Below are 25,540 nucleotides of genomic sequence, written 5' to 3' on the forward strand. Positions count from 1 at the left end.
TTCCTCCTGGGTGGCCGAACTCCTCACCCTGTCACGGAGAGGCGTCCCAACACCCTGCGGAGAACTCATTTCAGCCCCTTGTATCTGCAGTCTTACTCTTTTGGTCATTATCCAGAGTTCATGACCAAAGGTGAGAGTAGGGACGTAGATCGACCGGTAAACAGAGAGCTTTGCCTTATGGCTCAGCTCCCCCTTCACCACTACAGCCCAGTACAGCGACCGCATTACTGCTGCCGCTGCTCCCAGTCTACGACCGATCTCTGAACTACTACACCTGGGGCAAATTCTGTCATCCTTTTCTGTGAGTGAACCATGGACTCAGACCTGGAGGTGCTGATCCTCATCCCCACCGCTTTGCACTCGGCTGCAAACCATTCCAGTGCATGTTGGAGGCAACCATGTGACGGTGCCAAAAGATGAAGTGATCACCTCATCATCTGCAAAAAGCAGAGTCATCACCTTCCCACTCTCACATAGAATGCCCTGCTGACCTTGGCTGTGCCTTGATATCCTGTCCATGAAAATGACAAACAGGAGGGGGGACCAGGTGCAGCCTTGGCGGAGTACAACACTCGCATTCACCGAGCTTGACTTAAGACCAAGTATGCAGTCACAGCCCTTGGGCCGTGTGTACAGGGACCGAATGGCCTGCAGTAGTGGCCCCGGCATCCTGTACTGTTTAAGCACCTCCCACAGAATTTTCCAGGGAACATGGTCATGGGGCTAGGCGTGATTCTGCTTACTGCTATTTACTAATTCTGAGCATGCAACATTGACACCTGAACACACATGCCCCATTTGCCATTTTCATTTTTCTCAGGTGGGCACATTACTTTGTACCCCACAGCCTGATAGACCTTGTACAGTCCACACGAAAGTAATCATGAGATATGCTGAGCAGGCGCAGGAACTTCTCAGGATCTTCTCATTCACACGGGGTTGTGCCCATACTTCACCACTTCTGCCCTGTGTGACTGGATGCTGTTGCGTGTGTGGAGGAACTTCCTCTGGGTGGCCCAGGTTCCTGTCACAGTCCAAAGACACCCTCCACGGGGCGTGGTGACTCCAAAGTGCCTCTCTCTCTCCCTGTGTGCGTGGGACTGTGCTCCTGTGTGGGATGCCCTGTTCATCTAGGACAAGCTGTGGAGCACCAGCACCCTGACTAAGGTAAGCTGTTCTCAGCTGAGTGTGAGCGATGACACTTACACGTGACACCCCACGGAGACCGAAACAAGTGCTTTTATGATAATTTTTGCTGTTCAGCACTGCGGGTCATGTGCTTAATTTTCAGACTTTGAGAGTTCTTAGGACCTGCCCCGAGTCCTCAACTGTGCCAGAATGGGATGTGCCTGAGAAAACCTTACCATTTTGGAATGTTCCCAATGCCACATGTATGGCATTTAACAGAAAGTCAAAGAGCACAGGGAACAGCGTGTGAGAAGAGTGCTCTATAAAAATTGAAATTGAACACAAGTAAATGACATAACAAAATGCTCTAAAATGCTGGAAGCTGAATCACATGTAAACAGTTCACTTGCAGTAAATGCAGAAGGGACTGAAGAAGAATGCATTAATAGGGCCCAGTACTATGGTCCCTATCAACACTGGAGTAGCACGAGCACCTCGGCGACCCTTGGAAAAGGGCAGAGTCTCTGGTCGATGCCACATATGCTGTGTGCCTCATTCCAGGAGTACGCGCAGTTTGCAGCCTTTCGCTCCATCTTTCATCGGGGAATCAACAGCACGTACGAAAGCAGATAGTTTTGCTGGGAAAAGTCAGGCAATCAGGTTTTTAGCGCAGGAAGGGCACAGTGCTGTTATCACGCAGCAACAAAGACAAGTAGTGCACTTGTTTTTACACAAAACTTCAGACACACAGGAAGGAGATATATTTGGTCGTTTCTTAGCTGTTATGAGGGACGACTATTGCTGGTCTACAGAAACTATCAGGAGATGTCCTGCGCTTCATCAAGCCAATGCCAGTCCATCAGCAGCTGTGGAAAGGGAGTGACAGATGCCCGTTACAAAATAATACGAGAAAGTTGAACCTTGTGCAAAAGCAACTAACGGTGGGGCAGCAGGAAGCACAATGTCCACAGCTGTTCCCATGTTTCTGAGCGACTCTCACCAGTACAGATAACCAATAATTACCAAACTGCACAAACGGCTAAGTAACCGAGTAGCTCAGAGCTCCAGCCTCATTTTGGAATAGACTTGGAAGAAAATGTTCAGCTAAATGGATAAATAAAACATAAAAGGTGTAGGGGGACATGTGTGAGTTTCCTCACCTAGTGCTCGTCTCACACAGGCTTCACCAGCACACAGCGTACCTGCATGTCACTCTCCGTTTCCTGGATGGTGTCCTGCACCAGGCTTTGCAGGCGGCTCTCAAATATCTTGCTCTCCTCAATCACCTGCAGGGACTCCTCTCTAGGGAAGGAGACGCCCACAAAGCATTAGGGAAATTTGTTATGCTTGTTTGAAAAGGTTTAAGTACACGCTAGAAGAACGTTGTTGTCTTTGGTGTATTCGGATGTCTGTCCTCGTTCATGAGCTATCAATGGGTTAAGAGCACCACCTTCAACACCGGCACTTCATCCAAGTTTCATCCAACAAAACAGAGTACAATCCTGGACTCTGCAGCAGGTGTTTTACCCTTCAGCAGAAATCTCCACAACAAATCGCTACTGCTTTTACATGTCTGTCGGTGTCTGGGCCCTCTCTCCTAGAAAGAACTGCCCTATGCTCTGTCTGCTCCAAACGTCCAAACAACACTGCAGTCTGCACTGCAACTCAGACACTTGAGATATCTGTGGATGCTTCTGCTTGTGATGCTAACCTGGAGTCCTTGGAGACATCAGGGAACACTCACATGGAATGAGTTCAGAAGGACGACCTTCCCTCTGTAAATTACCAGTAATTCTGATTTGAACACTGGCTCCTAATTAAGTATACAGCACATTATAAAACCTTCTTCAATGTACAAGGCACTAATTCTTGGTGTACTTTGTTGCCTGAAAACTGGCGACTGACTTTTTTTGCATTCGACATGTCTACAGAGGTCCTATCGCCCGGGCAGAATGCCCTCGATAGGCGTTAATCACTGATACTCGGACCACAGAGGTTCATTTTATTCCCTATATTTGTGGATCAAGAGTATTTTTACAGAGAGAACAAGACAGGTGCCTTGCCCTGTACTTAACTGTGTCTGTTATCATGGTAATGTTGGGTCATTTACAACAACCTTATTTGGCATCCTGTGTCATACTGAGTTGAAACAAGTTGATTGACAAAACCTTAGATGTGCAGTGGGTCCCCAAATTGCAAAGGTTTTTGAGAGGAGTTGTATGTCTTTTCAATAAAGAGTTTCTGTACCAATTCGAATCACACACCAACTCTTCACTCGATGCACCGACACACAGTGACTCCCTTTGTTTGCCAACACGGTGCCGTAGCTCTGCCAGGGGGACCCAGAATGTGCTCAAGGCTGCTTGCGCGGTGGGGGCACAGAGTGTGTGAAGAACCTGCTGCCTGCCTGCGCATGGAGCTGTGGTGTTGCGATGACATTTACATTCATTCATGTAGCAGATGCTTTTCTTCAGAGCAATGTACAAGTCAGAGTAAACCAAAGTGTGTTCCGCAACGTACACAGAATTATAGACGCAGACACTTGAGTATCACGGTAGTCAGTTTGTCCCCCAGCGCACTTTACACACAAGAAGCTGCACACACAAGGGATGAAGATGAGGTGCCTCTCGCATGCTTCCTGTCACATTCCACTAACAAACTTCCAGAGCAATGAGCCAGCTCTCAGTCCCAATTAAGTCTGTAAATGGGGGACCCGCTGCACTCTCTCTCTCTCTCTCTCTCCCTCTCTGAATTTCTGCTCATTTTTTTAAAATAAATTAACATACTGATGCTATTTTAATTAAGACCACAACAGTTGTCTAAACAAAACAAAAATAATAAAGCTTTGAAGGGGGTGCATCTATTCTTTCACATTGCTAATTAAGCTTTCTTGCTGATAATGAAGCAAGAAAGTTGTGTATGTACCAGGCCTGAGCTAAGCACATTTATATTTGTCAAGCGTGAGGTAAACAAAGGCTACTTGTTTACATGCAGACAATTCAGCTTTTTATGTTTGTATTCATTCTCAGATGCATTTACAGTATTTATTACTACATACAGTGTAAGGTGTTGAACCATGGGCCTGTTTCATACGAGTAGAGAGCCGACGGCTGAACCGCACGATGGATGTATGGAGGCCGACTCACTGTTCCTGACTGTGGTCCAGGCTGGAAGAATGCGGGGGCCGGGGGCCCAGCAGGGATTGCACTGAGGAGGGTGCGCGGCCCACTTCGGGACTGCCGCTCACGGGACTGCGTACCTTGCTCTATCCATGGATGAAAACAGAGCTATTGAACAGATGATCAAAAGTGAGAGAGATTTTGGCTTTTATATGTTACTGCAGATGGGTGTTGAGCTCAGCTCACTGTTGCCTGTATGGCTGGTACTTTTCATTCCAACCCACCCCCCAGTAGTTAATAATCTCTGAAGGCTCTCACAAAGAATTTGGCCCTTGTCTTATTTTCTGCATTCAACTGTTGAGAACAGAGCATTTGAGAATTTGGTCATTTGATCATCCAGAACCATCAAATTAGGTAAAAACCTTACAGCGAGAGAACAAATAAGTAATTTGGCGAAAACCCGACTCGAGAAGTGGGATCCAAAAATTGAACTGCGTAAGATGTTCATGCTGCGTTCAGGGCCGCAACGATTCTTCGAGGAACTCCATACATTAAAATCTTTAACTGAAATTTTCTACCTCATTCCACCTTATACTATATACAGTATATGACAAGTCTATAGAAACTGAGTCCATTACTCTCATTCATATGTGATTGAAATCCTCAATTATCCTGTTAAATATTAGCCCTACTGTCCTCATAACTTTCCAGACCCATAAATAAAGCTTACTGACACTTGTGTTCATGATCGCAATAGTGTTGTGTACATCAGTGCTCTGTGTGTGTGTCTGTGTGTCTGCACGACTCACACAGGCTACTTTGAGAAGGTTCCACAGCTCCCGCTGCCTCTTCTCCTGCAGGCTCATGAGGGCCTGCTCCCGCTCCGCCATCCGGCTCACTAACCCCTCGACCCGGGGCAGCAGGTCCATCACCCGCTGGCGGCACACCATTGTCTTACTGAGCAAGAAGTACAGACATACACACCATTGTCTTACTGAGAGAGAAGTACAGACACACACACAAAAACACACCTTTTTTGTCTTTTTGATGTATATTTTATATTACATGTACTGAAGTGTGTACTTTTGTAGTGTGGCACAGTAAGTAGTGCTGCTCTCTCACAGTGCCTGGGTGGTACAACAGGACGTGGGTTCGATCCCTGCTCAGTCTGTGTGCAGTTTGCATGTTGTCCCTGTGTGGGTTTCCTCACACAGTCCAAAGACATGCTCTTCAGCTTCACCCATAGTGTGTTCACTGACGTATGGATGAGTGACCCATTGTAAGTACTGTATCTAGCAGCGTAAGTCACCGTGGTGAATAAGGTGTGTGGGCTACATAGAGTACATTGGAAATCGCTTTTGGACAAAAGCATTTGCTAAATGAAGTACTGTAAACGTACTGTTATCCAGTGTGCCTCTTTCCCAAAAGGTTTTCACTCCAGCAGCTTCAGTGTTGACTTGTACCTTCTTTGTATTAAAATAAACTTTAAATAATAGTTGCCAAATAACTTTGGTTAAAAGCAGCTACTTCCATGGTTTACATTTGTTTAAAATTTTGTTTGCACTACATAATCATAGGTACATTTCTTTAAAGTTTTGACCAGATATTTCATAGCATACTTTTGCTAACTGTAATGCGTGCTGATAAAATGTTACACCTATTCCTGGCCAACTGGAAAATCTTCCTGTTTTTTCAGGGTTGATTCTTTATGAAAAAATGCTTTATTAAAGGGGGCGCGGTGGCGCAGTGGGTTGGACCAGGTCCTGCTCTCTGGTAGGTCTGAGGTTCGAGTCCTGCTTGGGGTGCCTTGCGACAGACTGGCGTCCTGTCCTGGGTGTGTCCTCTCCCCCTCCAGCCTTACGCCCTGTGTTGCCAGGTTAGGCTCTGGCTCACCGTGACCCCAACTGGGATAAGCGGTTCTGAAAATGTGTGTGTGTGTGTGTGTGTGTGTGTGTGTGTGTGTGTGTGTGCTTTATTAAAATTATTAAATGTACCAAATCAAAGCTCAAACATGGTCATCTCATATGTGGGAATCGACATGGAGTGAGGAATTCCACTGCCCACAGGTGCGTGAGCAATTCCTCCGACTCCAACTGAATGGCGAAGGCTGCGGAGCTCAGGTGTGTATAGAGTTTGTGTGACTCCAGAAGGGTACTGACCTGAGGTGTGTGTAGAAGTCTCGCAGTTTCTTCTCATAGAACTGCACAGCCTGCACAACAAGGCGCACGATATCCTGACAGTCCCCTGAACTCCGCTGGTCTACAGGTAGAAAGAGAGACACTCAACAACTTGTAATCAGAAGGTGAAACTGGAAGAATGGATGTTCATCAAAATCAGTGACAAGTCTGACAACAATGGTGCTGAGCACACAAACCTCTGGGTTTCTCTCTCAGCTTGCGGAACAGCTCCATTGCCTTTCCTTCACTGAAGAACAGAAACAATGTGAACGTGAACAAATTTTTCCGAGGAACATTTCATACATAAATGTCATACTGCTCCTTTCTCTGTACATCCTCTCCTGTCTTCCACTTCTTTCCAGTAGATTCCTCTTTTATCCATTACGGTCATGACATCTTATGTGGCATTACTGCAAAAATACATTAAAGTATGCAGTTTCTGTTCAGCATGAAAAGACCTAATTAGTGTCTGCATTAAATTCAGATGCTGTGCTGAGCATTGCCTCAGGAAAAACAAGATCTAAATCATTTTAAATTTAAGCGGAAAAGTCAAGTTTGGTTTAAAGTTCATGCAACTGACCCAACAGTGACTTTGGAACTGTGAGCAAAACAAGCTAGTTTTCCAGTTCCAAATGTGTTTGCTGAGGAGCCACAGTGTACTGAATGCTTGTATACATGATATGCATCAGATGATGCTTTCCTCCCCATCAAGTTCCTAAATAAACAGTTTTTACAACCTGACCCCCAGCGTATTCTCCCTCCCTATCCCCCTTACAGCGTGTCCAAGGCCTCCCCCGATCGCCACGGCTGCCTCTGGAGGTCGACAATGTTTGTCTGCAGTGCCATCATCTCTTCATCTAGGCTAGTCACCTCTTCTGCCTGAAACACACACAGGGTAAATGCTGTTGCACCCTTGAAAAGGCAGTTTTCTCAGGAAGCGGTTTCTCAGGAAGACTGTTTCGCAGAAGCTGAACTGGGGACAGCTGGTAGTGTAGTATTTAGCACTGCTGCCTTTGCATCTAAAGGTTGCAGGTTTTATCCCCACCTCCAGCTGTATTACCCTTGAGCAAGGTACTTGTAACTATAGTAACTGTAACCTTAACATTGTAAATCACTTTGGAGAAAAGTATCAGCTAAATGAATAAATGTAAATGTAAGACTAACCATAAACCAGGATTGTCAGGGTGCAACTAACTGCAGCTCCGCACTGCAAATGCTCCAGGCCTGACTGTCCATTTCTGCAGCATTATGCGCTTAACCCTCATGAGCCCCGTGGGGCTGGTGATCCCTAGGGGGGGCCTGCACATGTCCTCGTGTGACAAAGACAGGTATGCAAGGCAAACCATTGAACGCTAGAGTGTTACCAGAGCATCGTTACCCCATTCTTGCAATTTTCAGCCTGGACTGGATGTCTCAGACAAGATGACCGAAATTTGGGACTGATTAATGGCAACGTATTAACAGAAGCAGACTGGATACAAGAAAAGTGAGATTGATGGGAGAACGAATATCAGGGAATGACTGTAAATGAGGGGGTCGCAGTGGGTTTGGCCGGGTCCTGCTCTCTGGCAGGTCTGGGGCTCGAGTCCCGCTTTGGGTGCCTTGTGACGGACTAGCATCCCGTGCTGGGTGTGTCACCTCCCCCTCCAGCCTGACGCCCTGTGTTGCCGGGTTAGGCTGTGGTTCGTCGTGACCCCACTTGGGACAAGCGGTTTCAGACAGTGTGTGTGTGAGAGTGTAAATCACTGTTACGGAACACGGTATGCAAAAACCTAAAAGTGAAAGTTACTAGAGGTGGTGGCTAAATGAACAAAAGTAAATATTAAAAACTGAATCCAACAGGGTTCATCATATTACAGTGTTTTTGTTCTAATCACTTAGTCACTCGGACTTACCTGTGCACAGCTGACTGCGGTCTCCTCCATCTCCCTCCACACGTTCAGCATCTTCTCAGAAGCTGCAGATGGAGGATTCACCATACTGATAAGTACCTAAGTTAGTACCTGCACCGTAACAACTCAAGACAATACAAATATAGGCATTCTGTAAACATCAGGCAGAGAAACAAATGGATGTGGTATCCAGTAGTACCGATGCCAGTACTCCTTTGTTCCTGGTATTTGTCCATGTCGATGTGGAGGCTGGTGATGAAGAAGTCTAGCTTGGCCTGCAGGCGCTGGTGCATAGAGACCATCTCATTCTTCTGCTTGGACAGGGAGCTGTTGTGACGCAGCAGGCTCATGCTACCACGAGAGTCAGTTCAAAATCATTTATCTGTTACTGTGCTGTTTTTTTGGAGGCAAATGCAAAATATGCTGATTTTTCAACAGGCCAAGTGCTATGATACAGGTGAAAACCAACACATCAAGTCTCAGAGGGGTACCCTGCTTTTTTACCCTGCTGTTCTTAGCCATGATTGCTTTAGCAAAACACGTGAAGTGTACAAGTATAACTTTGAATAAAACTGACTACTAAGAGACCTATACATTTTCAAACATCTTTCCCATTTCAACAATTCAGATTTCCTCGTTCAGTTTTAACTGCATTAATTTCTATTATGTTCTTGTGGTAATGTACTGTTCTAAATAGGGGCTGATATGTACAAGATTTAGTAGGTAAAATAAGTTTACTGAAATTGTGACTTCCAACAATGTTTTTTTTAAAAAAAAAGATTTCAGTTAAAAGACACTGGAGGCTGCAGTATAACATGAACACCACAGCTAAACAGTTGTTTGTACTGAGCTTCAGATTCCACCAAAAAGGCATAAAAGCTTTAGGTTAAACTACGTTCCTGGTTTTTGTGCCATATTGTTTCTTTCAACGTTATATAATTAGACTAGATCTGTGTGTGTCCCCCCCATAATTTACAGAGGAAATGGACGCAGTTCTCACATGGCAGCTTTCTGGCCCTGCTGCAGCCGTTGCCAGTCTTCTTTCAGGGTGCGGATGGTGTGCCAGGCCTGGCCTGAGGTGCGCCGCAGGGCACTGTACGGCAAAGTTCGCATGGGGTCCATCTCTGAGGGCCAAACATACTGACGGTCAGACATATATATATATATATATATATATATACACACACTTATATATACACTACACATTATACACGTATCAGCGATATAGACAACAGCAAACACATGTGCAAATGTTCAGATGCTCACACAAGCACACACTGACATAGAGATCATGGAAGAAAACACACAAAGTCAGTCACATACTCACAGGAAGGGTGCACAGCACATACGCAGTACAGTACATACACAGTAGGCTTCTTTAATGAATATGAGCTTTTACTATTGGGCTCCACAAATTATGCACATGATGAGTTGTTGCAGGTTAGGTTGCACACACACACAAAAACACCGGGTGGGCATAGAATAATTTTCTTGTTACTGTTGCCTGTGGCTTTAGTCAGAAATTCCAACAGATTTACACACACACACACACACACATTTTCAGAACCGCTTGTCCCATACGGGGTCACGGGGAACCGGAGCCTACCCGGTAACATAGGGCGTAAGGCCGGAGGGGGAGGGGACACACCCAGGACGGGACGCCAGTCCGTCGCAAGGCCGTCGCAAGGCACCCCAAGCGGGACTCGAACCCCAGACACACCAGAGAGCAGGACCGTGGTTCAACCCACTGCGCCACCGCATCCCCCTCCAACAGATTTACAGTTTACTAAAAAATGCTGTTGTATTCAACTTTCTTTGTGAGCATCACACAAAGGACATGTATGCAAGTAAAATGTAATGGGCAAACATGCCATCGTACTCCATTATTAGCCCTTTGCATGAGAAAATGGCATGTTTTTCTGCAGTTTTTCACTGTATGGGACCCCATTATGTAAGTGTCACGCCCCAGGCGGCACACCAATCCCCTGCACCTGGAGGCAATCAGCAGCAGGCAATAAAAGGAGCAGCCTGTTAGAGGACAGACCGCAGAACCTCCTTGGACACCACTCACTACTCGCCTGTGAGCTATTGCTAGTATTGCTGTTTTCCCCTTATCCTGCTCCTATCCCCGTGTTTGCTCTCCCCGGCTCCCTGACCTCTGGCTTTCGTCTTTCTGGTTTCCGAATATCGTGATAACCCCTGGACAACGTTTGCCCCTCAACTGACCCACGCTTGTACCCTGACCATTCTCTTGTCTTGCCCTCAATAAACAACAGCACCTGCACTTGGGTCCGGTCTCCTGTCCTTCGCAGAAATGACAGTAGGGAATGGATGCACTGGGTTAGCAAGTTTTGGTACTTGTTAGGATACATTGAAAGAGACTTGGAAGCACAGCCTTAAACTGTGTAAGTTTTCCCTGTTTGTACTTTACCCTGATTTTACCAAGTACTTAGAAACAGAATTTTAATCTCATTCGTAAAATCTATTTTAGTGTAGCACGTTTATAGGATATGTGTGGGAACATTTTGGTTGTGCAAAGAAGTACATTGACAGAGAAGCAGACTTGGGGGTGTGGGGAGGGGGACACCGGTGTGGGAGACCAGAATCTTGGAGCACGCTTGGTACACACCACCGACACAAGTACACAGAGACATAGTCCATGATGAACACTGGTGCCTGAACACAGCACTTCTCAACATGGTGACACAGAGACAGACAGAGAGAGGTGGTAAAGCTGCTCCCCAACACTGGGTCTCAAAAGCAACGAGAGGCTCGCACTCACGCACAAAGCGGATGTTCTCAGGAAGGACACGGGCGGTGAACTGGGGCTCGTAGCTACTGCAGCTGCGGTCAAATAGGAACACAAGTGGGAAGTCCGTCCGTCGTCCATCTATGGACTAACACAAAGGAATACGAGTCAGCTGCTGTGTGTTTTTCATTTTACTTCTGGCATATTCTGGAATAATGTGGAATGTTGACCTAGGCAGTGCTATTATTAAACCCCTTGCGGCTGAGAGGCTGTAGGTTCAAGACAAAACTTGACCTATGACACTCTTGAGCAAGACAATCAGCCCAGCGGTTTCATCAAAATAACAGCGGTATAAACCAGTAAGGGGTGAAACACCAATCTGAAAAGTTGAACAAAAGGTCCAACAAAACAGTACCAGTGCCTCATGCTATGTGTAAGTGCTGCAGCGCCACCTGCTGTTCACATACACTGTAGTCCACAGCGCATTCCACTGCTTGCCTATGTGGCTCCAGAGCCAGGCCTGCCTCCAGCAGCAGCTCTTGGTTGTTTGAGGGTATTTTGGTGTCGCAGGCAATCCTCTCCTGCAGCACGGACACAGTCTCACCCTCCTGCACATTGTATGTGAGAATCTTTGCCGAGACCATGTTCAGCACGTGGACCAACTGCAGGGGGAGATGAGGCACAGAGAAAAGCAGGTGGGTGAGCAGGTCTGAAGCCACTTGCAGCTAGAACTTACATGGTTCATGGGCAACCAGCTAACATTCATCTATTCTCCTTAAATATCAATACCGCAAACATCTAACCTCCTTGTCTCTGAAGGTATGACAGAAAAATTTGTGACAAATTATTAGTGTTTCAAGCGGGTGCGGTGGCGCAGTGGGTTGGACCGCAGTCCTGCTCTCCGGTGGGTCTGGGGTTCAAGTCCCGCTTGGGGTGCCTTGCGGCGGACTGGCGTCCCGTCCTGGGTGTGTCCCCTTCCCCCTCCGGCCTTACGCCCTGTGTTGCCGGGTAGGCTCCGGTTCCCCGTGACCCCGTAAGGGACAAGCGGTTCTGAAAATGTGTGTGTGTGTGTATTAGTGTTTCACTTAATGTAGAGACATATTGTCATCCAATGCCAGCTTTCATTGTCCCAAATGACCGAAAGGCATACCACACCCCAGTGCAGATGTACAAGGTGACCATGACAATGCATTTTACACAGTCAGACCTTATAGGATCAGATAGATGTGGTGGTTCCAGTTGTGCCATAGACACCAGGCAGTGGTTAAAATGATGCCTTTCAGTGTACTTAATGTTGGTATGCATGTGTATAAGAATGGTGGCAAGCAGTGCTCCTAAACATGGTGTAAATGCAGCCTTTAATTACACAGTTTGGAAGGTAATGGCAGAGAAATCCAGAAAGGCATTTTTAATGGTTAACAGGATTTGTGGCCAAAAGGTTACACAAATAAGCAGGATTAATAATATCAATAAATCTCAGTTTTCCAGTTCGTATTCAGCTGATCCTTTAGTCCAAGGTGGTTTACAATGTTAATTCCAAGTATCCACCCATAAACAATGGAGAAACCCATACACTTTGGACAACTTAAGAGTCGTCAATTAACCTGAAGCACATCTTTCAACTCTGGAGGGGTGCAAATCCATGCATACCCCACAGAGAGAGACAGCTGGATTCATACTCATATCCAAATGTAGAAGAAAGAAGCCGTGAGGCACCAGTGCTACTTGCTTCAAGAAAGCAAGGGAACGTGTTAATGTAAGCAAATGGGTTTGTGAGCTGACAGCTCTGTCTGGGAGGATGGTCTCACCTTTAGGTCTAGGATGTGCTCCAGGGCAGCAAAGCACCCATGGGGGCCATACTCTGGGTCTTTGCCTCTTTCTTGGGGAGACCACATCAGCATGAGGCGCAGCCACCTTTCTAGCTTCTCAGACAGAAGCCTGGAAAAACAGCAAGCATCCACCTTCCAAAGGTTATGAGTGTTACACAAATCAGACATGTTTTCAAAATAAATACATTTTCATATTACATATTGCAGCAAAATCTCATTGATTATGTCTCTCGATGCCTCTCACATGGCTGGGACAAGACAAAGGGCCTTCAATGTCTCTCAGTCTCTTACTTGTTGAGGTTGTTGGGCTGCGGCAGATGTTTGGAGTAGTGCACATCATTGCAGTTTGCCAGGTCTTCATACACTACAATATCATCATTGTGCTTCAACTTCACCTTCGAATGCCTGAGAGACCCAAACACAAAAGCAGGAAGTGGAAGAACAGTAAAAATGTGAAACTTGCCACCTCCACGTTTGCCATGCTATTATGTCCATAGATTAAGAAAGTAAAGCAAACCAAAACTATGTATGTTCACACATTCGAGTCAAATGGAGTGTCTGACATGGTCTACAATGATGCTTGTAAAAAAGCAGTACTTGGCTGTGTAACAAGCAAGCCATTTCTGCTGTGTCCCCATACAGATGTGTTCTGTCACCTGTTTTTTATGGTGTATATACACAACCAGAAACAGAACACCCGTATTCAGTCTGTGGGAGATGCACATATATAACAAAGTTCATAGTTTTTTAAATCTTATGAAGAATTTAATCATGGTGCTCCAACAGACAGTATATTGAGTGAAACAAGACATATTGTAAAAGCAAACATTCACTGCTCGGCAAAACAGACAAGAACCTTCACAAATAGTATGTGAATGACACAGAGAGAGTGTGTTTCACTGATGTATGGATGAGTGACCCATTGTAAGTAGTGTATCTAGCAGTGAAAGTCACCTTGGTGAATAAGGTGTGTGGGCTAGTAACACTACATGATATCCATTGTAAGTCGCTTTGGAGAAAAGCGTCTGCTAAGTGAATAAATGTAAACGTAAATGTAATGTGCACAGTATCAACACAGGAAAGAATATGGAGGGAATGAATGAAAACTTCACAAAATTTCCTTAATGCGGCGATCATGGTTCAACTCAATTCAATGTATTTTTACAGAGCGCTTTTATCTTAGAGTGATACAGAGCGCTGAACAAATACATCAGGCAAAGAAACAAAGAAGAAAGTTGACTACAGGCTAGTGCAATACACTATCATGATGTTTTGTAAACAAGTGCTGTGTGGAATTGCTAAAGTATAACATTCCTGTAAGGGACTCTATGCAATTATGTGACCTATTATACAAACTTTACAAAAATACTAATGAATCATTCTCCTCACCTGATCTTTCACATTCTATCACTTACTCAAAATTTTGCACTGGAAATAAAACATGGATGGGCACAGAGACTGACGTCTACAGGAAGGAAGCCAGGGACCATGTGGGATAAATCAGGGCAGGACGTGCCAGATGCCCTGGTGCATGGGCATGCATACACATGCACGCACACACACACACACACACACAAACACACACACATGCACACATATACAAGCACCAATGCTAAAAAGAAGGCAATAACACTGTGTTTATGTTAGGGGAAGACATGCTGGTATTCCTGGCATGCCCATACACCAAACCAAATAAATTCAGTGATAGTATGATCAAATCAAAGAAGGACCTCTTTGATATCTCAGCACCACAATGCTGTGTTGGTTAACACAGACCATTTCCAGCAATTCTCCAAGACCCTCCAAAGACAACCCTGAGTGCTGGCACATATCCTATCACAGCAAAACATCCAGGCAAATAAGAATAACTGCTAAAAGAGATTTATTTTTCTTGCCACAGTCTGCTGGAATGTAAGAATACAGTTCACTTGAACAGTTCTGCCCCCAGGGGAAAATTTAGGAGAAAGCCTTCAGTCAACAAAAATTGCTCAATCTGATCTGGCACAATTGTGTTTTCAAAAGAAAAGAGTACTTTACAGGAAAGTTCTTCTTACGTTCCATTTATATTATATATTTAGATGTGACACATACCATGGTACCGGCTGCCACGTAGGCAGGAAAGGGCGAAACCCAGTGATGCATTCAAAGACCAGCGTCCCGAAGCTCCAATAATCCACTGTCACTGTGTACTTCTGCTGCTCCACCAACTCCGGGGCCTCGGGAGAAGACAGGAAAGAAAGGGAAAGAGTTGTAGAAGAAGGTGGGCAGTCAGAGGAGCAGAAAAAAGGAAGAGAGCAAGAGGTTGAAAGCAGTTGTCAGAAATTACAAACAGGGAAATACAAGACCAGCAAAGGAAAGTAGCAGAAAGGAATGAGAATGACAAAGGACTATGAGTCAAGAGAAAGTTCAGCATGCACACAGTGTATAGCTCAGGAACTCAACTAGATAAAAGTAGGGCACCTACCAAGTATTGCAGCGTTCCCACAAAGGATGTGCACAGGCTGTTCTGGTCGAGTTCCTTTGCATAACCCAGATCTATAATCTTATGGATCAGCTAGGGAAGAGAGGCATTGAAGAGAGCAAAAAAGTGAACTGGTCAGCATCTTAGCTAACCAAAAAAAGAAAAATGAGTAAAACACTAAAGACTGCCAACTGAAAAACTCATGTTAATTTGTGATCCAAGATTTTAATTTCCTGAAAAGTAACTTTATGATTAGGGTCCTGAAGAAAAACTTCAGGGTTAGGATTAACCCTAACAATAAAGAATAATCACACAAGCTTTATTGCCAGAAAATTTCAGTTTGTTCTGCTCTCTACTACATTTGAGCAAATAGCTCTTCACCTGTATTTTTTCCTTTACAGCTCAAATGAACTGGGAAACTGCAGTTATTCAGAATTGCTAAAGAATGTTACAGGATCTATATGCTTTAGAAGAGTTTCTGCATATACTGTATATGGCTTGAAGAAGCCGTCATTTTTATTATTGAAATTCTGCTCTTGGTATTTCACACATTCAGATAGATTATACCTTGAAAATTTAAAATTTAAGTCTCAATATATTCTGTATATAACAAAGTGTATTTAACATGGTACATAATAGGGGAAACAGATCAAATCTGTGTTATTATAATAGCTCAACTTATTCAAGCGTTCTTTGGTGAAAAGTCAAGCTGTTTTTATTAAATGAATCTGAAGCAAAGGTGGAAAAAAACTAAGAAATGGCGAAAAGTTACTGAAAAATAAATACACAACATTACTGGAGCAGCAGGCAGTGTAGTGATTACATTTGTTGCTTTGCAGTCACAAGGTGCTAGGTTTGAAAGCCCACCCCAGCTGGATTTGTGAGCAAGGACATTCTTCTCTATTGCTTTAGTAAGAACTTTATAAATGGGCCAATAATTTCAAGTATTTTGGTATATAAACCTTAACATTTTGAGACATCTTGGACAAATGTGTCATCTAAATAATGTACAATGGAGGAAGAACAAGAAGTAAGCCAGAAAAATGATTTCATGTGCTGCATGGCCTTTGCAAAGAAACACTGCAAAAACGGTGGTGTTTTTTGCTCTGATGAGGTAATTTTCTGCTTGCAGACGTAGGTGGTAGGTGTACCATTAACCAAACAGCACATCACCCTGATAACACACAATCTCTTCAATAAAATAAATTGCAAGAGTTACTGTAGGAGGGACCACGAGGCCCATGAGGGTCATGGAAAACTTCGAAACAGGAAACCAGTTCTTTGCTATTATACCTTTCTACAACACAGAACAAAAAAACAAAATGACTCAGCAAGAACAACATGGCAGCCCTGCTGCTCTTGAAAGAGCTGCATCTCTGATGCCAAGAAAAACTAGCAAAAATACTGTGTTGTTGCTTCAACAGGGGCTTCTTCTAAGAACTGATTCAAGGGCTGAAAATTAATTTTGAAGTGTCTGTATTTCCTGATGTATGTGCCACATATTGTAGATCAACTCTATTCATCCTTTAGCAGCACCAACCTCCACCAAACATTTCCATGTCGTCGTAAGTCCAGGGCTACCTTTAACCATACTGATGAAGTGTAATCAGAGGCTAGAGAGCACACTATTGAACATTTAGATAAACACCACTCTGTTTAACATTTATAAAATGCAACCAGGTAATGCGACAACTTACTCGTTTCTCTCCCTGTTGTAGCACAATATTCTCTGGCTTCAGGTCCCTGTGGATAATTCTGTTCTTGTGAAGGTAGGTCAGAGCTGAAGCTTTGGGTTAGATGCAGAAAAAAAAAAAGTCATTCCTGTTGTGCCCTTCCAAACCCAACAGTTACACAAACATGACAGTCAAGTCAGTGCTATGATGTGGGGACATGACTACATTACAAGCAGCTTCTTGTTAGAGTGAGGAAGCAGGAAGTAGGAAGGACACCCTTTAGTAGCCCCAATGGAGAGAATACTTGATATGGGAGTTTCTGTTTTTGTGACTGGTTCAGTTTGGCTTTGATCCATCACTACTTTGATTTGTTGTCTTGTCTTATTTTATGTGCCTTACTACCCTGGACATGTGACCACCCCCGTGCAACAACAGCCAGCGTATTGCAGAAGGTACAGCAGTGTCCAACTTTTACCAGCAGATGTTAGTGGTCATGAGCGAATACAATTTATTCTTTATATTTAGTGTTCTAGAATGAAAAAAATCTCACAGCACACTCACAAGTTTACAGAAAAACAAAACAAAAAAACAAATAACAAACCATCACATACAAAACATACACTGGTACCTCGTGTTATGAACATTTAAGTTATGAATTTTTAAAGATGGCAAAAATATTAAACATACATTGCCAAAGCGCTCCCATGTATCTCCTCTACTCATCTCTCTGCACTGGCTTCCTATAGCTGCCCGAATCAGATTCAAAACCCTGGTTACTGTGTACAAATGCATCAATAGAACTGCTCCCAGCTATTTAAGACTTGATCAACCACTACACCCCAGCCAGGCCCTTTCGCTCATCTACTTCTGCTCGCTTGGTGGTCCCGCGCACGAATGGCAAAGCTCGGAGGTTCTCGGTTCTGGGTCCGTTGTGGTGGAATGACCTTCCCCGGTCACTCAGAACTGTAGAAACTCTGTCTGTTTTCAAGAAGGGTCTGAAAACCCACCTTTTCCAGATCCACTTTGCCCAAGATCTCTTCAGATCATCTATGGTGTAACTGCTCACGCATCATAACTCCAAAAGCATCCCCAGATACAACCTTTATTCAGCCACTACTCTGGTATTGTACTGCTATTTGTGTATCTTATAATGTTTAATAAAAAAAAAAAAAAAAAAAAATTGGTGTGGGTATCGGGATTTGTCTATCCTGTGTCTTATGCACCTACTCGAACGATGAACCTCGGTGCAGCAAGTGGTAGGGAACAAACTAGGTTTGAGACTTTCATGTCTGCAGCTATGTCTCCTTCTCTCAATGTAATGCATAAACTGTACTTTTGCTGAGATGTACATTGCTTTGGACAAAAGCGTCTGCTAAATGAATTAAATGTAAATGTAATACTGTACACACACACATATAGTAAAACTAGGTACATACAGTGACTAAATAGCGATAAATACCTTAATAATAAAATAAGACAGGCTGAAGTGAGATGATGCATGGTACATGAGACATTGTCATCAGACTAAAAACATTTCTTTATTCTTGTATTCAGTAGTTGATCCCAAACGACTTCCATGAGCTGTTCTTTACTCCTTTCTCTTTCCCTTAGGTGTCTGGGCAACCTGGGAACAGCTGCCCCTAGTGAAGTTCTCAGTGGCACTAGTGTACTGCCACCCTCTGTACCGGTCACTCATTGCTGGGAACTAGAGATTGACCACTACCTTCCTTTACCAACAGGAAGAGTCTTAATACCAAGCTTAGCTTCCACAGACCTGACTATACCTTTGCCTTGCAGAAACAGGGGGATTTTTTTCTACACAGATCCCCTCAGGACCCTTGTAACCACAGTACAAGGGACGGGGTGGGTGGGTAGCAATTGGTACTTGGACACCCAAAGCTTTACTTTTCAGTCCTTCTTTGCGGTGGGAGTTTTTTGTTTTCCTCTTCGCAACTGTCCTAATAGTTTACTATAATTGCTGCTGTTCTGTACTGTGTCTTTACCTGGAACTCCGTTCTGTTTCACCTTGCTATGAAGAGTGCTCTACAAAAATCAAATGAACAGAATAGCACAGAGTAAGCTTTGTACCGCTCGGTCATTAAGAGGTCACCACCTGGGAAGCACGAGGATTCACTGTAGAGCTTGATGGCTCCTGTTACAAATGACTTCTGACAGCTGATCTTGGGACACTGCCACAGCACCAGCCTGTTGCTGAATGTGCTCTCTGTTTAGCCAAGATGGGGTGCAGAGGGTGTAAAAAAAGAAAAAAGATGGCACCAGCCACAACCAACTAGTAAACTGTCAGCAACAATGACCTACATGCTCCAAAAGAACTCAGTCTCCTTAGACAGTGAAGGTGCTTCAGTCCTTTCTTGTATAGGACCTCCACGTTGAAAGTCCACTCCAGCCTGTTGTCCAGGTGCACCCCGGGTACTTACACATCCCCACTAACTCCACTTTCACTCTGTCAATCCTCACAGGACATACTGAACCCTTGGGCCTATACAATACAATCCTTATCAAAATTTACAGAATCCTGTGCATTCATGTGTATCTTTACACGTATAGTTGTCATGTTGAATTGCAGTGCAGTTTTTGTACTCCTTTGATTTTTATATTTCAGTACAATATTTTAGTTTTCAGTATATGTTCATGTGCAAACATGTCTAACAAAGCTAGATCCTGCCTGAGTACTCACATATGTCACGCAGGAGAATGAGAATGGAGCCCTCCCTCATTCCACAGCAGTTTTCCAGCACATTCAGGTACTACAATGACAGCAAACACAACTGAGCAATATACATTTACATTTATTCACTTAGCAGACACTTTTGTCCAAAGCGACTTACAACAGATACTATGTAGTGCTACTAGCCCACACACCTTATTCACCAAGGTGGCTACATTGGTAGATACACTACTTACAAGGGATTACTCATCCATGCATCAGTGAAACACACTCACTCTATTACACTCACACACACTATAGGGGAACCTGAACAGCATGACTGTGGGAGGAAACCAGAGCACCTGGAGGAAACCCACACAGACACAGGGAGAACATGCGAACTCCACACAGACTGAGCAGGGATCGAACCCACGTTCTCTCGCACCACCCAGGGGCTGTGAGACAGCAGCGCTACTTGCTGTGCCATCACGCTGCCCCAATATAACAACACGATGATGACTTAACCGTCAGTCGAGGCCGACTTTCGGTCACTATGGATCATCATTCTATAAAAACATACATAACAGAAAAGTCACTGTGCTGTGGTCTAAATTACAAATTGGACACATCCAAGGACAGCACATTATTTAATATTTACCTGCGGACAACAACAGTTAGAACAACTATTTATTTTGTTTCCTGCAAATGTAATCCCACAAGAAAATGTGACCCATACATTATCGTTTCTTATGCATGCAATTAAAAATAGCACTTGTTAATTACAAAATGCACTTAGTGAAAATAAGGGCATTAATGTTCTTAAACACAGTTCAAGTTTAAGTGATTTGCACAACAGTCTGGTAACTACAAACAAGAAAGATCTATTACACCCTGTTACTCAGGACCTTTAATGCAAAATACAGTCAGTTAGTCAAGAGTCAAGAGTAATTAGATGGTTAAAATGCTTCAACAAAACCGTGTCTTTACAAAAAAGCCTAGTGGTTCTTGGGCGTGTACAGCTGTAAAAGGAGGAGAGTGCATCATTCCTTGCCCTTTCATGAAACCAGTCCTGTATGAGATTTCAAAGGCAAGCACAGTGATTTGTGGACATGTACTCATGTATGACAAGGGGTACTGTGGCAGTGTAATGGTGCACATGTGGCCAGAAACATTCCCTCACCTTGCGTAGGTCCCCACCTTGGCAGTACTCCATGGCAAGCAAAGGCAAGTCGTTAGAACCCTGGTTCTTCAGCTCTTCAGGTACATCTCGGCCAGCCACCACATTCTCATGGTTCAACCTGAGGAACACATATGTGTGTCCAAACATGTATTTTACTTCCCTTAATTACATAATGAGCTCAGTTTTTTTGACATTGTTGGCATAGACATGACAGTACATATCACACATACTGTGTTCTTTTTCATAAAAATATCAACGCACAAAACCTGGAGAGGCTGGACAAAACATTGGACATGCCCCATGAATAATAATTCAAAAACTTTAAACTACATTACAAATAAAAACAGCTACAGCATATGGTAAACTGAGCTGAATTTTAAATACCAATACAGTGACTCCTCATGTTACAAATTTTTGAAGATATGAACATTTCTCAGTTCAGTTATTTATTTTTATTGCATATTCTTCACCATTCTATTTTGTGTCTCTATCCAGACATTAGATGACAGTAAACAAGCACTCAAACAAAACACGAATAGGAGACTGACTAACTTCCACCGTTGACGATGAGTTACTACAGGATATAACTTTGTCAGATTTCTCTGAAATTGCATTACAGCATCTCTGTCCTTTCAGGACAATGACATTACACAATAAGAACAAACACAGAACAATGTAAAAGGTAGGAAAAAGAAAACCTTTCCTAAATAAACATACATATTAATATAAGACATCATGCAACACACATTAACAGTGAGTGGAACTTTGCTCACCCAAATTTTGCATCTGATCTGCACAATTGTTATCACGTCTGGGATATAGGTAATGCACTTGCCTGAGTGTGGCGCGGTCTGAGTTGAGAAGCCAAACTGATTGAGGAATAAAATAATTCTTAAACCTGTTGAGTGAACACCTTAGGACCTGTTGAGTGTGCATGCTGCAACCCCACTTGGGATAAGTGATTTCAGACTGCGTGTATGTGTGTGTGTGTGTGTGTGTGTGTGTGTGTACTTTCCTTAACAAAATACAAAACCCTTTCTGTAATACTGTAACTTTTTGCAAAATGAATGCTTGGAAATCTAAAATATGCTCTTTCCCACTGACACTAATGCAGAAGACATTAAATAACTATCTAAAAGAAAGATTTTGTGAAACATCTAAGTGCCTAAGAATATTTCACAGTACTGTATATGTACCCCAAGTTATTTGAAGATGTAACTGGCTTAATCTCCTCATTGTGAATTAATACTGGGGATGGATGGGAATCAATACCAAAATGAACAAATTGGATTTTTCCTGAGATGTATGTCGCTTTGGACAGAAGCGTCTGCTAAATGAATAAATGTAAATGTAATACCAAAAATAACCTCCTCTGTTTTCTTGGTGTTGATGACAAGGACATTCTGCTCACAGGACTCTACTAGACCACATGCGCCTGGAATATATTTGGATCATCTTTATCAGTCAGTAGGGACAGTAGGGTGGAATCATCAGAGAATTTAAGGATGAACTGGCTTAGTGTAGGGGTTTGAAAGTCACTGGTGTATAATATAAAGTGGAGTAGCAAAGTGACACAGCCTTGGGGAGCTCAAATACTGGTGATGATACCTTCACCAACTGTACTCAATTAGTGAGGAAGGACTTCTACCAGTAGATAAAATAGGGACTGATGTCTAACCATTTTTAAGAACAGAATATCAAGCTGAATAGTGCTGAATGCTGAAAATGGTGAAAAGTCCAGAAAAAAGTTCTATGGCAGGTGCGTAGGGCTTGTACAGCTATTTTGAAACTAGATATGTAACTACTCCATCTTCAGTGCTATGGCCATGTTTATAAACAAACTAAAAGGAATCTAGTTTACTGCTTCCTGCATTGGTGACGTGCGTAAATAAATGCACTTCTAAGACTTCATCACCAATGATGTAAGCATTACCGGATGAAAGTCACTGTACTCTTTGGTGCATATTTTCCTAGTATGTGGTGTGAGAAAGGAAGTCATCCATATTACGGGAAAGATGTGTTTAAACAAGTTTTCAGCTTGTGTTTGGTGTTTCTGAGTGCTGGTGATCAATAACAAGATGAGGAGCAATTAATGTTTATGTGATGAATGAGTCAACTTTGGATTACAAATTAAACAGGGGTTTGTTGAGACAATGTATTCCTATTTTCAGTTATTTTGGCTTCAGTTTTAAAGTGGCTAGAAGGAAATGTTACAGTGAAAGTCTAAAAGTATTACTTACTACAGCTACACCAGATGACCAAAAGTATGCAGACATCTGACCAGCATACCTACAGTTTTATGCAAAGGTTTGGGCACCGCAGGCCAAATTACATATTTAATTCATTTTGTAAACAAAAAGTAAATAACTGCTGCAGGAAACAGTGTGGTAAAAAACAACATACAGTATTTGCAATTGTTAATGCCCAGTTACTTCTTATTTTATGAACGTTAAAACATAGGAACAAAGAAAATGGTAATTGTGGCATGTGCGAAGGTCTGCACAAAGATCTGTCCATCAGACTACCAGGTAGTGAAGCGTGATTCATCACTCCAGAGAATGTTTCCACTGTCCAATGGTGGCGTGCTTTACACCACTCCAGCCAACCGTTGGCATTGTGCATAGTGATTTTAGGCTTGTGTGCAGCTGCTCGGCCATGGAAACCCATTTCACAAAGCTCCTGATGCACAGCTCTTGTACTGATGTTGCTTCCAGAGGCAATTTGGAACTCTGCAGCGAGTGAGGCAACAGAGGAAAGCCGAGTTTTATATGCTACCTGCATCAGCACTTGGCGGCGTCGCTCCATGACTTTACGTGGTCTACCACTCTGTGGCTGAGCTGTTGTTGCTCCTAGACACTTGTGCTTCACAATAATAGCACTTACAGTTGACTGGGTTATGAAAAACTTAGCTTCAATTGTTTTTGGTTACTATTTTCTATTATATCTTTAAAAGGTCTAAAGAACTTTTATAAAACCTAGGAAAATAACTAAATGAACAAAACCAATTCCAGATGTGAGATGGCTGAACTCTAAAATAACAAAACTTTTACTGGAAAACTATGAACTAGCACTGTATTTTCCCAAAAGAATACCACAGTAAGGATAATGCTAACAGAAACACACAAGAAAATCCAAGTATGTTGATTTTGTGTTACAATAAGTAATACCTAACCCAAAAAAACTTCTATCATTTTAACAGGTTTTAACTTCAAAATACTGTTTTCAGAGCACAGACAGACAGTGTCATGAAATTCATCCTTACAATGCATAATTCACTGCCAGGGACGCAAACCTCTGAGAAGGTTATGAGGAAATTTCAACAACCATTCCCCTCCTGTCTATAACCTAGTGCACTGTAAACACACGGACAATAATTCAGGGTGTGTGACTGAGGACAAGACATTGTGGGAACACATACACCAAATGCTATGGTGCCAATCTATAAGCCATACATGTCGCATACTGCCAGGATGTAGAAAGATTTGATGTTTTGCAGTGCTTTGTGTGGATATTAAATGTTAAATTCCCAAGTGACACTTGTTAGCGGCGCAAAAAACTAATTTTTGCCTGTCAGATAATTAACCACCAAATAACAGGATTTACAACAGCAGCATAAAAAATATGGAACTGTGGGACCAGATTTTTCTTTTTTTAACCTTTGAATAGATTCTGGTTCTGTCCTACATCACACTGACGTACCATTTAAATGGCACTCAGTGTAAGACCTTTTTTAAAACCCATTCTACCACTTAGTAGCAGATCCTCTGTATGCACTGAATTTGGAATGGATTTAAGTATGTGGATTCAGGCAACACAGCTTTAAAATAAATAAATAAATCAGATGGGGCCTGCTTCGTGGTGACTTGACTGTGTGATGTGGTAACCCTGAGCGTAGGTGCAGGAGGCCTTGTGGTTGCACCAAGTCCGTCTGTCAGAAGACGCCATTAAACAGAAAGCCGAAAAACAAATAACCCACAAGCCCCAAATGACACCAAAACCAACCCACTCCTGCAAGGAGTTGGTGGGATATTGTTTTTCCACTTGGGTCGTCTGAAGCTGTGACATATAAACAATGAAGCCAAGGACAAAAATAGCCATTTCTTTCCTGTCTTCATTATAATATTGGTCACTTTTATTACTGTGGAATCCTAAATTTAACTCCCATTTTCCTCTCTGCGTCTAGAACAGACATGTCCTCACAAAATTCGAAAAGCCGAGTGCAATGAAATGGCACTGTCCTCTAACAATACATCAAGCCCAGTCTGATTCTCTAGTGCAACTCGTGTGAACACCCCTACCCTCCAATTGCTGTTACTAGTGAAAAAAATCCTAGGAGCCTACGGTCATGGTTCTCAAACATTTTAGGGTGGCAGGTCATTTTCATGCATTTTTGCCAAACACAGATCCTGAAAAGGCACTTTCTTGAATGGATAAACTGCAAACAAATACTTCATACATAATGCATTTTATTTTTACTAGCCGATGTGTTTCAATCACCAGCAGGTGTCAGACTGACTATCATCCCTCCCTGCTCCTCACCTTTTCATAATCTTTATCTCCAGACACCAACGCTCCCGGTTTTTGGCACTCAGCTCCTGACGGCACTGCTTGATGGCAATCTGCTCCTGGGTATCCTAGAGTGCAAACAAGACACACACACATAC

The 25,540-nt window shown here is 43.2% G+C and overlaps 1 protein-coding gene across 1 annotated transcript in view; it reads right to left on the reverse strand.

The window, feature by feature from the left end:
* Window positions 1-903: 903 nt before the first annotated feature.
* Window positions 904-25,540, reverse strand: part of ikbkb (inhibitor of nuclear factor kappa B kinase subunit beta) — a 32,022-nt gene continuing 7,385 nt past the window's right edge. The window contains exons 3-22 of the mRNA XM_018728785.2: window positions 25,416-25,510; window positions 20,877-20,994; window positions 19,727-19,796; window positions 17,053-17,141; window positions 15,359-15,448; window positions 14,986-15,110; window positions 13,186-13,299; window positions 12,874-13,003; window positions 11,533-11,727; window positions 11,099-11,213; window positions 9,317-9,440; window positions 8,516-8,667; window positions 8,320-8,381; window positions 7,200-7,303; window positions 6,622-6,671; window positions 6,407-6,506; window positions 5,057-5,204; window positions 4,275-4,393; window positions 2,331-2,430; window positions 904-1,994 (exon numbers count right to left, since the gene is read on the reverse strand). Of these exons, the coding sequence (XP_018584301.1) occupies window positions 1,947-1,994; window positions 2,331-2,430; window positions 4,275-4,393; window positions 5,057-5,204; window positions 6,407-6,506; window positions 6,622-6,671; window positions 7,200-7,303; window positions 8,320-8,381; window positions 8,516-8,667; window positions 9,317-9,440; window positions 11,099-11,213; window positions 11,533-11,727; window positions 12,874-13,003; window positions 13,186-13,299; window positions 14,986-15,110; window positions 15,359-15,448; window positions 17,053-17,141; window positions 19,727-19,796; window positions 20,877-20,994; window positions 25,416-25,510 (2,148 nt within the window). The 3' untranslated portion in view covers window positions 904-1,946. The remainder of the gene's footprint in view (window positions 1,995-2,330; window positions 2,431-4,274; window positions 4,394-5,056; window positions 5,205-6,406; window positions 6,507-6,621; window positions 6,672-7,199; window positions 7,304-8,319; window positions 8,382-8,515; window positions 8,668-9,316; window positions 9,441-11,098; window positions 11,214-11,532; window positions 11,728-12,873; window positions 13,004-13,185; window positions 13,300-14,985; window positions 15,111-15,358; window positions 15,449-17,052; window positions 17,142-19,726; window positions 19,797-20,876; window positions 20,995-25,415; window positions 25,511-25,540) is intronic.

This window comes from Scleropages formosus, chromosome 21 (assembly GCF_900964775.1).
Source record: "Scleropages formosus chromosome 21, fSclFor1.1, whole genome shotgun sequence".
NCBI classification, from domain to species: domain Eukaryota; kingdom Metazoa; phylum Chordata; class Actinopteri; order Osteoglossiformes; family Osteoglossidae; genus Scleropages; species Scleropages formosus.